This window comes from Pteronotus mesoamericanus, unplaced genomic scaffold (genome assembly GCF_021234165.1).
Source record: "Pteronotus mesoamericanus isolate MK-2021 breed Mesoamerican mustached bat unplaced genomic scaffold, CSHL_Meso_final scaffold_54, whole genome shotgun sequence".
Lineage (NCBI taxonomy): Eukaryota > Metazoa > Chordata > Mammalia > Chiroptera > Mormoopidae > Pteronotus > Pteronotus mesoamericanus.
In genome coordinates this window covers 62,790,860-62,806,607 of record NW_026555321.1, presented here as the reverse complement: position 1 = coordinate 62,806,607, position 15,748 = coordinate 62,790,860, and the positions used below count along the sequence as shown (strand labels likewise).

Here is a 15,748-nt window from a genome sequence, read left to right as displayed (position 1 = left end):
TATAGTTTTCTGCATACAGGTCTTTCATGTCTTTGGTTGAATTTATGCCTAGGTACTTTATTTTTCTTTTTGCTATTATCGAATGGTATATTTTCTCTAGTTTCTTCTTCCTCTATTGCATTGCTGGTGTAAAAAAATGCCTTTGATTTCTGAATGTTGACTTATTTATCCTGCTGTTTTGCCAAATTCACTTATTAGGTTGAGGAGTTTTTTGGTAGAGTCTACAGGGTGCTCTATGTACACTATCATGTCATCTGCAAACAATGATAGCTTTACTTCCTCCTTCCTATTTGGATGCCTTTTATCTCTTTCTCTTGTCTGACCGTTGTGGCTAGGACTTCCAATACGATGTTGAAAAGAAGCGGTGAAAGCGGACATCCTTGTCATGTTCCTGATCTTAGTGGGAAAGCTTTCAGTTTTTGCCCATTGAGTATGATATGGGCTGTAGGTTATTCATATATGGACTTACTTACGTTGAGGAATGCCCCATTTATTCCCATTTTGCTGAGTGTTTTGATCATAAATGGGTGCTGTGCATTATCGAATGCTTTTTCTGCATCTATCGAAATGATCATGTGGTTTTTGTCTTTTCTTTTACTTATGTGATGTGTCACGTTTACTGATTTGCATATATTGAACCATCCCTGCATCCCTGGGATGAATCCCACTTGATCATGGTGGATAATCTTTTGAATGTATTGCTGGATGTGGTTTGCCAGTATTTTGTTGAGGATTTTAGCATCTATGTTCATCAGCGAAATTGGCCTGTCGTTTTCTTCCTTTGTAGAGTCTTTATCTGGTTTTGGGGTCAGGGTGATGCTGGGCTCATAGAAAGAGTCTGGGAGTCTTCCCTCCTCTTGGATTTTTTGGAATAGTCTGAGAAGGACAGGGGTTAGCTCTTCCTTAAATATTTTGTAAAATTCTCCTGTGAAACGGTCCGGCCCTGGGCTTTTGTGTGGCGGGAGTTCCTTGATTACTGCTTCAATTTCCCCAGCTGTTATCGGTCTGTTCAAGCTTTCTGTTTCTTCCTCCTTCAGTGTTGGAAGATTATACTTTCCTAAAAATTTGTCCATTTCATCCAGGTTTTCAAATTTCTTGGCATATAATTTTTCATAATAGTTTCTGATGACCATTTGTATTTCTGTGGTATCAGTTGTTATTTCTCCTCTTTCATTTCTGATATTATTAATTTGGGTCTTCTCCCTTTTTGTCTTGATGAGTCTGCTTAAGGGCTTGTCCATTTTATTTATCTTTTCAAAGAACCAGCTTCTGGATTGGTTGATCCTCTGAATTGTTCTTTTTCTCTCCTTGTCATTCAGTTCTGCTCTAATCTTGAATATTTCCTTCCTTCTACTTGCTCTGGGATGTATTTGTTGTTGTTTCTCCAGTTCTTGAAGTTGTAGTGTTAGGTCTTTTATTGGACATGTTTCTATCTTTTTTAGGTAAGCCTGTATTGCTATGAACTTCCCTCTCAGGACCGCCTTTGCTGTGTCCCATAGGTTTTGGACTGTTGTCTGTTCATTTTCACTTGTTTCCAGAAATTTTTTGATTCCTTTTCTTATCTCATATTGACCCATTCATTGTTTAATAGTCTACTGTTCAGTCTCCATGACTTTGCGAGTTTGAAGTATCTCTTTGAGGTTAATTTCCAGTTCCAAGGCCTTGTGGTCTGAGAAAAAGTTTGGTATTATTTCAATTTTCCTGAATTTGCTGAGGTTTGCTTTGTGTCTTATTATGTGGTCTATCTTTGAAAAACTGCCATGAGCATTTGAAAAGAATATGTATTTTTCTTCTTTGGGATGGAAGGTTCTGTATATGTCAGTTAAGTCTCTTTGATTCAGTGTGTCATTCAGCGCCACAATATGTTTATTAATGTTTTTTCTGGAAGATCTGTCACCTAGAACAGACATTTCAAAAATTTATATAAAACCATAAACGACCCCGAATAGCCTCAGCAATTTTGAGAAAGAAACACAAAGTAGGAGGGATCACAATACCGGACATCAAACTCTACTACAAAGCCACTATACTCAAAACAATCTGGTAATGGCACAAGAACAGACCCATAGACCAGTGGAACAGAATAGAAAGCCCAGAAATAAGCCCAGGTCTCTATGGGCATCTAATATTTGACAAAGGGGGCAGAAGCATAAAATGGAGCAATAACAGCCTCTTCAACAAATGGTGTTGAGAGAGCTGGATGGCTACATGCAAAAAATTGAAATTGGATCATCAGCTGACACCATACACAAAAATAAACTCAAGATGGATAAAAGACTTAAACATAAGGTCAACACCATAAACGTCCTCGAGGAGAACATTTGCAGGAAACTCTCAGATATCCCACGCAGCCATTTTTTCACTGATATGTCTCCTAAAGCAAGGGACATAAAGGAAAGAATAAACAAATGGGACCTCATCAAAATAAGAAGCTTCTGCACGGCTAAAGGAAACATCAGCAAAATGAAAAGGGAGCCAACCGTATGGGAAAATATATTCGCTAATGATACATCAGATAGAGGTTTGATCTCCAAGATATACAAAGAACTCACTCGATTCCACTCCAAGAAGACAAACGATCCAATCCAAAAGTGGGCAAAGGACCTGGGCAGATGCTTTTCTAAGGAGGAGATACAGAGGGCCCAGAGGCATTTGAAAGGATGCTCAGCATCACTCGCCATCAGAGAAATGCAGATCAAAACCACCATGAGGTACCACCTCACACTGATCAGAATGGCCATCATAAACAGATCAACAAACAACAGGTGCTGGCGAGGCTGTGGAGAAAAGGGAACCCTAGTCCACTGTTGGTGGGAATGCAGACTGGTACAGCCACTATGGAAAGCAGTGTGGAATTGCCAATCTTTTCTAGCATGCAAAGATTCTATTGAGAAATCAGCTGACAGTTTAACAGGAAATCCCCTGTAGGTAACTAACTGCTTTCCTTTTACTGTTTTAAGATTCTCTTTATACTTAATCTTTGGCATTTTCATTATATGTCTTGGAGTGAGCCTCTTTGAGTCCAACTTGTTTGGGACTCTCTGTGCTTCCTGGACTTGAATGTCTACTTCTTTCACCAAATTAGAGAAATTTTCTTTCATTATTTTTTCAAATACATTTCCAATTTCATGCTCTTTCTCTTCTCCCTCTGGTACCCTTATGATGAGAATGTTGGAATGCTTGAAGTTGTCCCAGAGGCTGCTTTTTGAAATCATTGATTTGATTCTCCACTCCATCTACTCTGCCATTGTTTCCCTGTAAATTGTTCTTTATTTTAATTAGGGTATCCTTCATTTCTGACTGGATCTTTTTTATGCTGCTGAGGTCCTCACTAAGCTCCTTGAGCATTCTTTTTTTAAAAAAAGAAACATATTTCCAAAGATTTTATTTATTCATTTTTAGAAAGCGGAAGGGAGGGAGGAAGAGAGGGAGAGAAACATCAATGTGTGGTTGCATCTCACATGCCCCCTGCTGGGGACCTGGCCTGTAACCTAGGCATGTGCTCTACATTGGGAATTGAACCAGCGACCCTTTGGTTCACAGGCCTGTGCTCAATCCACTGAACCATGCCAGGTAGGGCTCCTTGAGCATCCTTATAACCAGTATTTTGAACTCTGCATCTGATAGATTGTTTCTCTCCATTTTCTTTCATTCTTTTTCTGGTGTTCTGTTCTATTCTGTTCTATTCTTTTGTTTGGGCCATGTTTCTTTTTCTCCTCATTTTGGCTGCCTCCCTGCATTTGTTTCTATGTATTAGGTAGAGCAGCTATGACTCCCTGCCATGGTAGCATGACCTAATGCAGTAAGTGTCCTGTAGGGTCCAGTGGCACAGCCTCCTCTATAACCCCAGCTGGATACTCAAGGTGCATCCTTTTTGTGGACTGAGTACACCCTCTTCTTGTAAGTGAGTCTTGATTACTGTTGGCAGGTCATTGGACAGGATTTACCTAGGCCAGTGAGTTGCAAAGACTGGCTGTGACCACTGACCACCAACCTCTGCCCTCCATGGAGGATCAACTATGCAGGGGCAGGATGGTGGTGCTCTGACATGGTCTTCAGCTGTCCACTGGCTGTGGAGGCTATGCGGTTTCCCAGGTGGTGCAGGCTAAGGTCAGTTCCCACTTGTGTTCTACCTAGGGCCACCCTACATAAGATTTAAAACAATCTGAGATGGTTGCTACTTGCACTCTGCTTGAAGGCTCCCAGAAGTCAAGGTGTCAATCTAGGCTGGCTGCTGCTAGTGCCATGCCTACAGCCACTTAGCAAAAGATATAGGAACTGAGGGCTTAGAGAGGCTGGCTGTCACTTGTTTGACAGTGTTTAGGAAGTTGTAAGACTTGAGCCAAGACCAGCCATTCATATGGAAAACTTATTTTTAGCAGTTTGGGTGAGCCTATAATTTGGGTATAATAGAGTCTCAGAGGGTCTCCAGGGTAGGGCAAAGAGTGTTAGCCAGGTTAATGGAGTCCCAAATATGGTACCCACCTGATGGCTCTGTGGCTCTGTAAGGGGAAGGCTCAGAAAAGGGACCATGACCTCTGACTGCCTCTCTGTCAGGGAGAAATCTGTCCTCCAGCTGTCACCCCAATGCCAGACACTTCAGTTCCTCCCTGTATGCCACTTGTGCCATTCAAGCTGCTACTCCAGTGCTGGATGTCAGAGAGAGTGAGTCTGAGCAAGTCTGTGTGTAAGGTCTTTTAAGGAGAACTGGTTGGAAATCCAGCAATTTCCTCCACCAACTCAATCCCCACTGGTTTTTGCAGCTGGAAATTATGGGGATTTATTTCCCTGGCACTGTAACCCTGGGCCAGAGGGCGTAGTGTAGGGCTGAGACCCTTCACTACTGAGATATTCCTCCTGAATTTTTATCCACCACACATAGATGTAGGACCTGTGCATTCCACATTTCCACCTCTCCTACCAGTCTGGATGGATGTGATGTCCTCAATTCAGTAGTTGTCAAACTTCCATTAAGCTCAACCTCTGACAGTTCTGAGTGATAGCTGTTCTGTATTTTAGTTGCAATTCTGAAGTGGTTGTGTGTGGAGGTGAACTGTGTTTACATATGCCACTATCTTGACTAGAAGTTCTTGAGCTATTTGCTGATCAGACAATAATTTTCTTTCTTCCTAATTCTCCATGATCTTTTCCTCTTTTCATATTAGTGTGCTACTAGGTGTCTAATATGTAAATGGAAGATTTCTATTTCTAAGAAGGGTAAATTAGTAAAAAACAAGCAAATAAATTATGCTGATACCAGATCAGCATAATATGAATAAATTTCATGGTATATATATATATATATCCTTTCATATCTGACAAATGAGCTCATATTGGAGAGTAAGATACTAATGTCCAGGAAGCATAGATTATATTCTTGTTTCTTTGAAAAATGAATCTTTCAATAAATATGCAGTTCTGAATATTAAAGAATAACAATAACCAAAACACTTATTAAAATTTTCTACAAGGTCATTCTCTCTTTTTGTTTTGTTTTGGGGTTTTTTTTTTTTGTAGGTTTACTTTTATTCAAAATGTTACTGTCTTAGACATAAATACAAATCAGAAAACAGTGCAATTAAGACAACAGAATGTGGAAGACAACAGGTTAGAGGATTATGTAAAATTTTTAATTGGTTGAAAACAAAGCTTGAAGGACTGCTTTCACAAAGGAGTACTCCTTTCAAGAATGAGAAAAAAAATCAACTTAGGTTTAAAATCACATATACAGTCCTCTCAGCAGTTCTAATAAATGCAGTGGTGTGAAAAAGAACATGACATAAGCAATACATTTGCACATAACAGTGTTTGTTGTTGGAAAATCTTTTACACATGTTTGGTTTCATTTATTAACCATGATTTAATAAAAATAATTGTATTTTGTCATGATCTTTTAGCTAATCTATGGGTTTTGGCTACCACAATCCAAAACTTGTGAATTTCTGACTCTAAGAGCTAGAAATCTTTTTGGTATTCACCTGTTTGAAGATATTATTGTATTGCAAGCATATTAAGGCATGGAATGATTAAAATAATATACCTTAAGAACAAAGAGATGACTGTCAAAAGATATACATGTAATAAAAGTTAATATTTTGTTTTAAACAATGTCTAGCCACCTAAGCCTTGAAAATAAGTTGATGTCAAAATGCCAAATGGCCACTTTCTGTTTTAAACTAATTTATTTGTAAAAGAGCATTAAATGTAATTTAAAGCCTAGCTTTCAAAGAATATTATGGGTTATGAATTCTGTTATCCCACCTAATTTACATACACATAAAATATACTATAACCTGTTAGAAGTATCTTTAACCTGAAGACTGCTTGCAAAGGCAGATAGATAAAACAATATAAAATACAAATTTAAAAATCATTTTAAAACATGAGCACTCATGTTTTTCTATTTTAAATATTGTTAAATTTTCAATATATTTCTGAAACCTCATAGTTTTAGCTTAAAATTTAAAAGCAAGAGAAAACTAAACAAACTGTGCAATTATGAAATCAGCACCAATTTATATATGTATAATTTTATTTAAAATTTAGAACCCTATGCCCACACTCTAATAAGCTGTATAATTTTTGTTGGCAATTTTTCTGCAAACATACTACAATAAGCTTCTTTTATTTGGAAACAAAATACAGTGGCACTACTGGAAGGAATATTACAACATTAAATTTTTATCTTAAAGTCCAAGCAAACTTTCAGGGTTGATAATGGGCTAAGCATGTTTGAGACTGGTTAATCACTTCCCATACATGATGGAACACTGAGGCATAAGCACATCTTATTACATTTGTGTTTGGTATAGGTTATTTGATTACCATGGCCGTGTGCCTCCACCTCCCCGTGCAGTTATCCCACTGAAGCGCCCCAGGGTGGCTGTCACAACAACACGCAGGGGAAAAGGAGTCTTTTCTATGAAAGGGGGATTGAGATCTACCATCAGTGGGTCCTCTTCATCAGGCTCTAAATGTAAGTAATTTCCTTTATTTTCTTTTTAAAGAAGGGTGGGGATAACTATCATTGCATGATGTCTATAATCAATAGTTATTCAAACAATTATGGAATGTCTGTTGTGTATAAAATGCTAGATAAATATGAAATGGATAAGAAATGGTATCTGCTTTCTACCAAAACACATGGGGAGGAGGAGGAGACAGATATGACTGAAGAGAGCACAGGATCAATTTGAAAACTGTTTTATCTGATCAAATAATGAGTTGTTGACCCACTTAGCTGTAACATATTAGAGTCCAGAAATAGGACATGCTCATTTTAGTAAATAAACTATTTCACTTCTGAATAAAACACATATACTATCTTTTCAGAGAAACAGTATTCCAAATTTGTACAGGTTTGAGTATTTGAAAAAGCATTAGGGTAATTAAGATATACAAACTACAAGTAAAGATGTTAAAAGCATCTTGCCATGCTATTCTAAAATTACTACAAGAATTTTAAAACTGAAAACATATTTAATGTCATAAAAATAAAATATTTACATAATTTTACAGTATTAAAAACTAGACACAAAATGTCTAACTTACCACACTTCTAAATTTTTACATAGACTAATTCAGGAAAAATTCTGATTTGTTACTAAAATATTGTTCCTAAGGAAAGGAGAGAAAAATGTCCTGCCTTATTTGAGATTATATTCTAGCAAAGAATAGACATACAATAAATAAAATATGAGATAGTACAAGGTAGATCACCACCATGTCAAAGCATAAAGTGTAATAAAGCAACAGAGAAAGTTAGGAGAATTCTACATCACAGAAGAGTCTGTGACAACCTCTCTCACCATGTGACATGTGAGCAGAGACCTCAAGAAAGTACATAAGTATGAGAGTGCTCTGAAGTTATCAGAGCAGAGCACTCTGGGCAAGGAGAATGATGAACAGACACATTAAATAGGCATAGTCAGGGAATAGTGAAGAAGCCAATGAGATGCTTCAGAGCCAGGGAGGAAAGTGTAGCAAATAATAAATGCAAAGGGGTAAAAGGAGGCAAGATTCAGTGCAGCTTGGGAGGCCCTTGTAGGGACTTCGTGGTTACTCTGTATCTCGATACTTTACGACAAGTAAGAATACACTGTTAGCCCAATTTGTTGATGAGTAAACACAGGGAGGTCATTTGGCTGGTAAATAATAGAACCAAGACTTGCAACATGGGCCTCTTAATTCTTATACCATACATTATGTCTACTGTAGACCACTGCTCTTTACCTTTCAGTACTATCAGAAGTGTTAAGACAGAATCACTGTTAAAATACTCCATTTTCACATGAAAATGTCCAAAATGTAGTTCAGGAAGCATGAAAACACTGGTGTTTTGATAACTCTCATAAAAGATTGGTTTGCTCCAAATGTGACTGAGAATTTGACTTAGCTATTATCACCTAAATAGCAAATTAAATAGATATACAGATCTTTATGTACTTATCTACCAATTTGTCTATCTATTCTGTGGGTAGATAAATTTGAATTGCCTTTCTGAGTCTTACTAATTAAAGAAAATGAGTTTCAGAAGCAATCCCTAAACAATGTTATATGTTCTCAGATTATTGTCAAAAGTAAAGAAAATTCGTGAATTTGATTCTTGTTATGGAAAAATTGAACATTGAATTTTCTTCTAGATTTATAGACAAAGTTTTTCTACCATGGTAATAGTAACTTAATTTCAAATAAAAATATCAAATGTTTGTGGATTGTTTGCCCTGTAGTCGCTTTTAAGACAAAGTTTAGAAATAAATCAGACTACATAACAGCAGCTCCGGTCTGTTTCCTGTGTTCTGCCTGGACAAAAATCAAGGCTCAACTTCTGGGGAAAGTGAAGGTGTAGGTAGATTTTGCCTCCTCGAACAACTGAAAGAAGGACAACAACAAATTTAAAAACAAAAAATAACCAGCCTGCCAGAAAATCGATCTGTATGGAAGTCCAACAACCAAGGAGTTAGAGAAGAAACATTCATCCAGACTGGTAAGAGGGGCAGAGACTGGCAGCCAGGGTGGAGAGGCTGTACAGCAAGGCTATGGCTGGCAGATCCCGTGGTCCCACATTTGCATGTGGATGAACCAGAGGAACAGCTCGGGAGTGAGACAGACCACCCAGTCCTGGGTTCCAGTGCAAGAAAAGAAAGCTTCAAAACCCCTGGAGGTAAAAACCTGCGGGGGCTGCGGGGCAGGAGAAACTCCCAGCCTCACAGGAGAGTCCGTTGGAGAGGACCATGAGGTCCTAGAATGTACACAGACCCACCCACCTGGGAATCAGCACAAGAAGGGCCCAATTTGCTCGTGGGTAGTGGGGGAAGTGACTGAAAGCCGGCCAAGAGCCAAGCAAGCAGCATTGTTCCCTCTCAGACCCCTCACCCACAGACAAAGTCACAACTCAGTGACCTGTGTTGCCCTGCCCTGGCGAATACCTAAGGCTCCTCCCCTTCCAACATCACGGGCATGCCGAGATAAAGAAATATGGCCCAAATGAAAGAAGAGATCAAAGCTCCAAAAATAGAACTAAGCGATGAACAGGTAGCCAACTTATCAGGTGCACAGTTCAAAACACTGGTAATCTGGATGCCCACTGAATTGGTTGAGTTTGGTCACAAAATAGAGGAAAAAGCGAAGGCTGTGCAAAGTGAAACAAAGAAAAATATACAGGGAACCAACAGTAAAGGGAAGGAAACCAGGACTCATATCAACAATTTGAAGCAGAAGGAAGAGATAAACATTCAACCGAAAAAAGAATGAAGAAACAAGAATTCAAAAAAATGAGGAGAGGCTTAAGAATCTCTGGGACAACTTTAAATGATCCAACATCCAAATCACAGGGGTGCCAGAAGGAGAAGAGGAAGAGCAAGAGATTAAGAATTTATCTGAAAAAATAATGAAGGAGAACTTTCCCAATCTGGCCAAGGAAATAGACTTCCAGGAGATCCAGGAAGCTCAGAGAGTCCCAGAGAAGTTGGGCCCAAGGACACACACCAAAGCACATCATGACTACATTACCCAAGAATAAAGATAAGGAGGGAATCTTAAAAGCAGCAAGAGAAAAGGAGACAGTTACCTACAAAGGGGTTCGGATAAGACTCTCAGCTGATTTCTCGAAAGAAACCTTGCAGGCAAGAAGGGACTGGCAAGAAGTTCTCAAAGTCATGAAAAGCAAGGACCTACCTCCAAGATTCCAGCAAAGCTATCATTTAGAATGGAAGGGAAGATAAAGTGCTTCCCGGATAAGGTCAAGTTAAAGGAGTTCATCATCACCAAGCCCTTATTGCATGAAATGTTAAAGGGCCTTATCTAAGAAAAAGAAGAAGATCAAACACTATGAACAGTAAAACAGAGGGGAGGGGGAGGAGGAAGAATGGGGGAAAAGGTACAGAGAAGAATCAGCATAAATAGTAGGTACAAAGTGGCAGGGGGAGGTTAAGAATAGTATAGGAAATGGAAAAGCCAAAGAACTTATATGTATAACCCATGGACATGAACTAAGGGAGGAGGAATACTGAGGGGTGGGGCAGTGCAGGGTGGACGGGAATAAATGGGAGAAAAATAAATGGGACAACTGTAATAACATAATCTATAAAATATATTTCAAAAAAGACAAAGTTTATCAATGGCAACATTAATGGCCCATTGGCTACAGTAATTCTTCATTGTATAAGAGTGTTCTTTCCTTTGCAGGACACTTACATTTCTGATCCCCACACACAAATGCCAGTGAGAAGCTTCAGCTTTTGTAACAACTGGAAATACCCTCTTACTCTGAAAATGTTCTCTAAGGAGCCTTTTTCCAGCAAGTGCAGATCAATAGTGTAGACTCTGCTGCACGCTACCCTTATAATGTCTACTGTACCATGCAGAAAAGACTGGTGCTATCTACTCTAATGTTGTCAGAGTGAGACCTTTAAATGGATGGTCTTTCAAAGTGTCGTCTTAAAGGAGCATGGGTGGGGAGGATAACTCTGCTGAACAGGAACAAGCATGGAGGGAGACTTCACAACCTAGGCAACATTTAAGCTGAATGGTTAAGGACTAAAGGGCCTGTACTAGGAGTGGGAGAGTGGGGCAGACCAATAAAAACCACAGAAACAGAGGAGAGGGGCAAGATGGTAGATGCATTAATGGAAGTTGCACTGACCTCCTCCAAAGGCCAATCTGGAGTTACTACTAAATTGTAGAGAAATCACCCGGGAAAAAACAACTGAACAATAGTGAGAAAAGAGACTTATAACCTCTGACAGACAGAAGAGTCATCTTTAGCACAACCTGACTAGTAAGTAATGCAATGGATACTTGAGAAGACTGTCTGGGCACCCACAGGCAGCAGCACAAGAGGGATATTTAAGTGGTCTGTTCCATCCCTCTAAGAAGAGAGGGGTCTAAACCATCAGTGGGGATCCCCATCCTACAGCACCAGAGCCCAAAAAATACACAGATAACAGCTACCTGCGAAAAGCAACAGGGTTGTTCTTTGCCAGAGACAGGTGGCTGGAGATGCAAAGAGACATTTAAAGTGCCAAGGTATAAATTTTTATTTCTAGATACTTACCTTGGGCTCTGGGAAACAAAGGTGGGGACAGAGTGGGCTGGAGACAACTGAAGAGGGACTGGGAACAGAAGCTTTGGGTAAAGAACTGAGGGAGTAACCAGTGGAATCCCGGTGCTGAGTCATCCCCCATGTGGCAGCAGCCATCTTGCTCAGGCAGACACTCCCCTGAGCAGCAGCAGCATCGAGGGAAGAAATAATAGCTCTGCCCCCAGGACGGACTCTGCCATGGCCCTGTGGTATTTAAGCCTGACTTCTGAATATAGAGTGGCAGCCACAGATAGTAGATCCCTAGCAAAGAGGGGGACAGAATGGACTAGAGGAGAGACTGGAGATGGAGGCTTTGGGGAGAGAACTCAAAGAGTAGCCACTGGCATATCAGTTCTGAGTCATCCCCCATATGAAAGCAGCCATTGTGCCCCAGCAGATCACACTCCCCTACGAGCAACAACAGCTTGAGGGGAAAGGATAGCCCTAACCCCAGGAGGGATTCTGCTCCGCCCTGTGGCACATAAGCCTAACTGCTGAGTGCAGAGTGGCTAGATTAACAACTGAATGAGACAGCCACAGACAGTACCTTCCTGGAGTCTCAAACAGACTACCTAAGGTCAGATAGGGTCAACAGCTGACATCACCAGAGGCAGATCCAGGGAAAAAAAAAAAAAAAAAAACCAGTAGTAAGTACTAGAGGCTAACAAGACAAAATCCACTGTGGTCTTCTCCATGAATTGGATATTATTTTTACTACATAGCTTTTTAACATTCATTTTGGGTTCAACAAGTTTCTGCATATTAAGTCATTAGATTTTATACTAATAGTTTATTTCTCTCCTTTCTTATAATGTTCTTATTTCTTTACAGCCATATTAGTACTGGTTCATTTGTTCTTGATAGTGGGGTTGAAGAGGAAAGATACTTTTGCGGATGAGGATTTGTTTCCTGGGATTTGTGGTTTTGTTCCAGCAGCACCTGCACAAACGCACAAGACATGTTGAGCAGAATGACCCTCAGTAAACCAGCTGGAAGGAAGGACCAACCAAAGAATGACCAAACAACAATCAAAACCCAATTACTTCCAGAGAGCAAACATAAAAGGCATCTAAAAGCTTCGATTTCAGGAGATCAAGGAGACTGCACCACAGAATCTCACAGGTCTCCTTCCATAGAAGTTCACACCACAAAGTCAAAAACTCAAAACAGGTCAATTTAAGAAGTGGAAGCAAAAGAGAAGATTCTCACAAAACACGGGAAGACAAAGAAACAACTGCCAAATGAAAGGAAATGAGGAATCCCCAGAAAGATTAATAAATGAAATACAGGCAACTAAACTATCAGATATTTAGTTCAAAACAAGAATATAAGGATGCTCAATGAGCTGAGTGAGCTCAGGGAAATTACCAAAAAATGAATAAGTACCTATCCATAAGAACTTTAAATGTAAATGGATTAAATGCTCCAATGAAAAGACACAGGGGAGCTGAATGGATAAGAAACCATGGCCCTCACATAAGCTGCCTACAAGAGACCCACTTTAAAACAAAGGACCTTCATAGACTGAAAATAAAGAGATGGAAAAAAATATTCCAAACAAATAGATAGGGAAAAAAAGCTGGGGTAGCAATACTTCTATCAGACAAAATAGATTTCAAAACAAAGGCCATAAAAAGAGACCCAGAAGCACACTTCATATTACTCAAAGGAAGAATCCATCAAGGAGAAATAAACATTGCATATGTATATGTGTCTAACATAGGAGCACCCAAATATATAAGGAAAATCTTGCAGGACTTCAAGAAAGATATAGAGAGCAACAGACATGATAGTAGAGGATTTTAACACCCTACTGTCAACAATGGATAGATCTTCCAAACAAAACATCAACAAGGATATTGTGGAGCTGAATCATGCATTACATCAAATGGACTTAGCTGACATATATAGAACCTTTCATTCCAAAGAAGCAAAATATACATTATTTCTAAATGCACGTGGAACATTTTCAAAGCTGGACCACATGATAGGACACAAAACAAGCCTCAAAAAATTCAAGAAAATTGAAATCAAACAAGCATTTCCTTGGGCCACAAGGGCTTGAAACTAGAAACCAATGTCAAAAAAAAAAAAACAAACAAACTCAAAAACATCCTAACTCATGGAGGCTGAATAGCACATTATTAAACAATGAATAGGTCAATAATGTGATCAAAGAAGAAACCAAAATTTTCAGGAAACAAATGAAAATGAACACACCACAGTCCAAAACCTCTGTGACACAGTGAAAGCAGTCCTGAGAGGTAAGTTCATAGCAATACAAGGCTACCTAAAAAAATTAGAAAGATTTCAAATTAACAACCTACCCCTACATTTCAGGAACTAAAGAAACATCAACAAACAAAGCTCAGAACAAGTAGAAGGAAGGAAATAATCAAGATCAGAACTGAATTGAATGACGTGTAAACTAAAAGAACAATTCAAGGGATCATTACATCCAGGAGCTGGTTCTTTGAAAAGATAAACAAGAATGACAAGCCTTTAGCAGGCTCATCAATAAAAAAAAGGGTAAAGACCCAAGTAAATAATATGAGAAATGAAAGAGGAGGAATAACAACTGATACCACAGAAATACTAAGGATTGAAAGCAATTACTATAAACAACCATATACTAAGAAATTTGAAAACCTGGAAGAAATGGACAAATTTCTAGAAAAATATAACCTTCCAAGACCAAATAAAGAAGGAAAAAGCCTGAACAGACTGATAACAGCCGGTGAAATTGAAACAATAATCAAAACCTCTCGGCACACAAAAGCCCTAGGCTGGATGGTTTCACAGGAGAATTTTACAAAAGATTTAAGGAAGAGCTCTCCCCAGTCCTTCTCAAACTATTCCCAACAACCCAAGAAGAGGGAAGACTCCCAAACTCGTTTTATGAGGCCAGCATCTTCCTAATGCCAAAACCCAATAAAGATACAAGAAAAAAAAGAGAAAACTACAGGCTAATATCGCTGATGAATGTAGATGTGAAAATCCTCAGAAAAATATTGGCAAACCGTAACTGGCAATATATTAAAAAGAACATCCACCATGATAAGGTGGGATTCATCCCAAGGATGCAATGATGGTTCAATATTTGCAAATCAATAAACCTAATACTTCACATAAACAGAAGGAAAGACAAAAATCACACGATCATCTCAATAGATGTGGAAAATGCATTTGACAAAAGTAGATCACCCATTTATGATAAAAACACTCAGCAAAGTAGGAATAAAGAAGCACACCTTAATATAATAAAAGCCATGTATGAAAGATCTACAGCCAACATCATACTCAAGTGACAAAAACTTAAAGCTTTCCCACTAAGATTGGGAACAAGACAAAGTTGTCTTCTTTCTCCACTTCTATTCAACATAGCATTGAAAGTTCTAGCCACAGCAATCAGACAAGTAAAAGAAAGAAAAGCACCCAAATTGGAAAGGAGGAAGTAAAACTGTCCTTGTTTGCAGATGACATGATAGTGTACATAGAAAACCCTATAGACTCCACCAAAAATCTACTTGAACAAATAAGTGAATATGGCAAAACAGTGGGATACAATATCAACATTCAGAAATCGAAGGTATCTTTATACACAAACAATTAAATATCAGAATCAGAAATTAGGGGGGAAATCTCATTGGCTATAGGAACATGTAAAATAAAGTACCTAGGAATAAACTTAACCAAGGAGGTAGAATACCTCTACTCAGAAAAGTACCCATAAGTGAAGAAAGAAATTAAGGAAAACACCAATAAATGGAAGCATATACCATGTTCAAAGATTGGAAGAATTAGCATCATCAAAATATCCATACTACCCAAAGCAATTTATAGATTCAAAGCAATCCATATTAAAATACCAATCATGTATTCCACAGTTATATAACATACATTTTTAAAATTATATGGAACCATAAACAACCTGAATAGCTGCAACAATTTTGAAAAAGAAGAACAATGTAGGAGGGATCACAATACCTGACATCAGTCTATATTACAAGGCCAGTATAATAAAAACAGTCTGGTACTGTCATAAGAACAGACACATAGATTAATGGAACAGAATAGAGAGCCCAGAAATAAACACGTGTCCATGATCAACTAATATTTGACAAATGAGGCATGAGCATCAAATGCAGTAAACATAGCCTCTTCAAC

General features: G+C 38.7%; 1 protein-coding gene across 1 annotated transcript in view; it reads left to right on the top strand.

Annotated features, from left to right (window-relative positions):
* Window positions 1-15,748, top strand: part of RALYL (RALY RNA binding protein like) — a 427,107-nt gene that overhangs the window by 357,669 nt on the left and 53,690 nt on the right. The window contains exon 5 of the mRNA XM_054595861.1: window positions 6,813-6,976. Within this exon, the coding sequence (XP_054451836.1) occupies window positions 6,813-6,976 (164 nt within the window). The remainder of the gene's footprint in view (window positions 1-6,812; window positions 6,977-15,748) is intronic.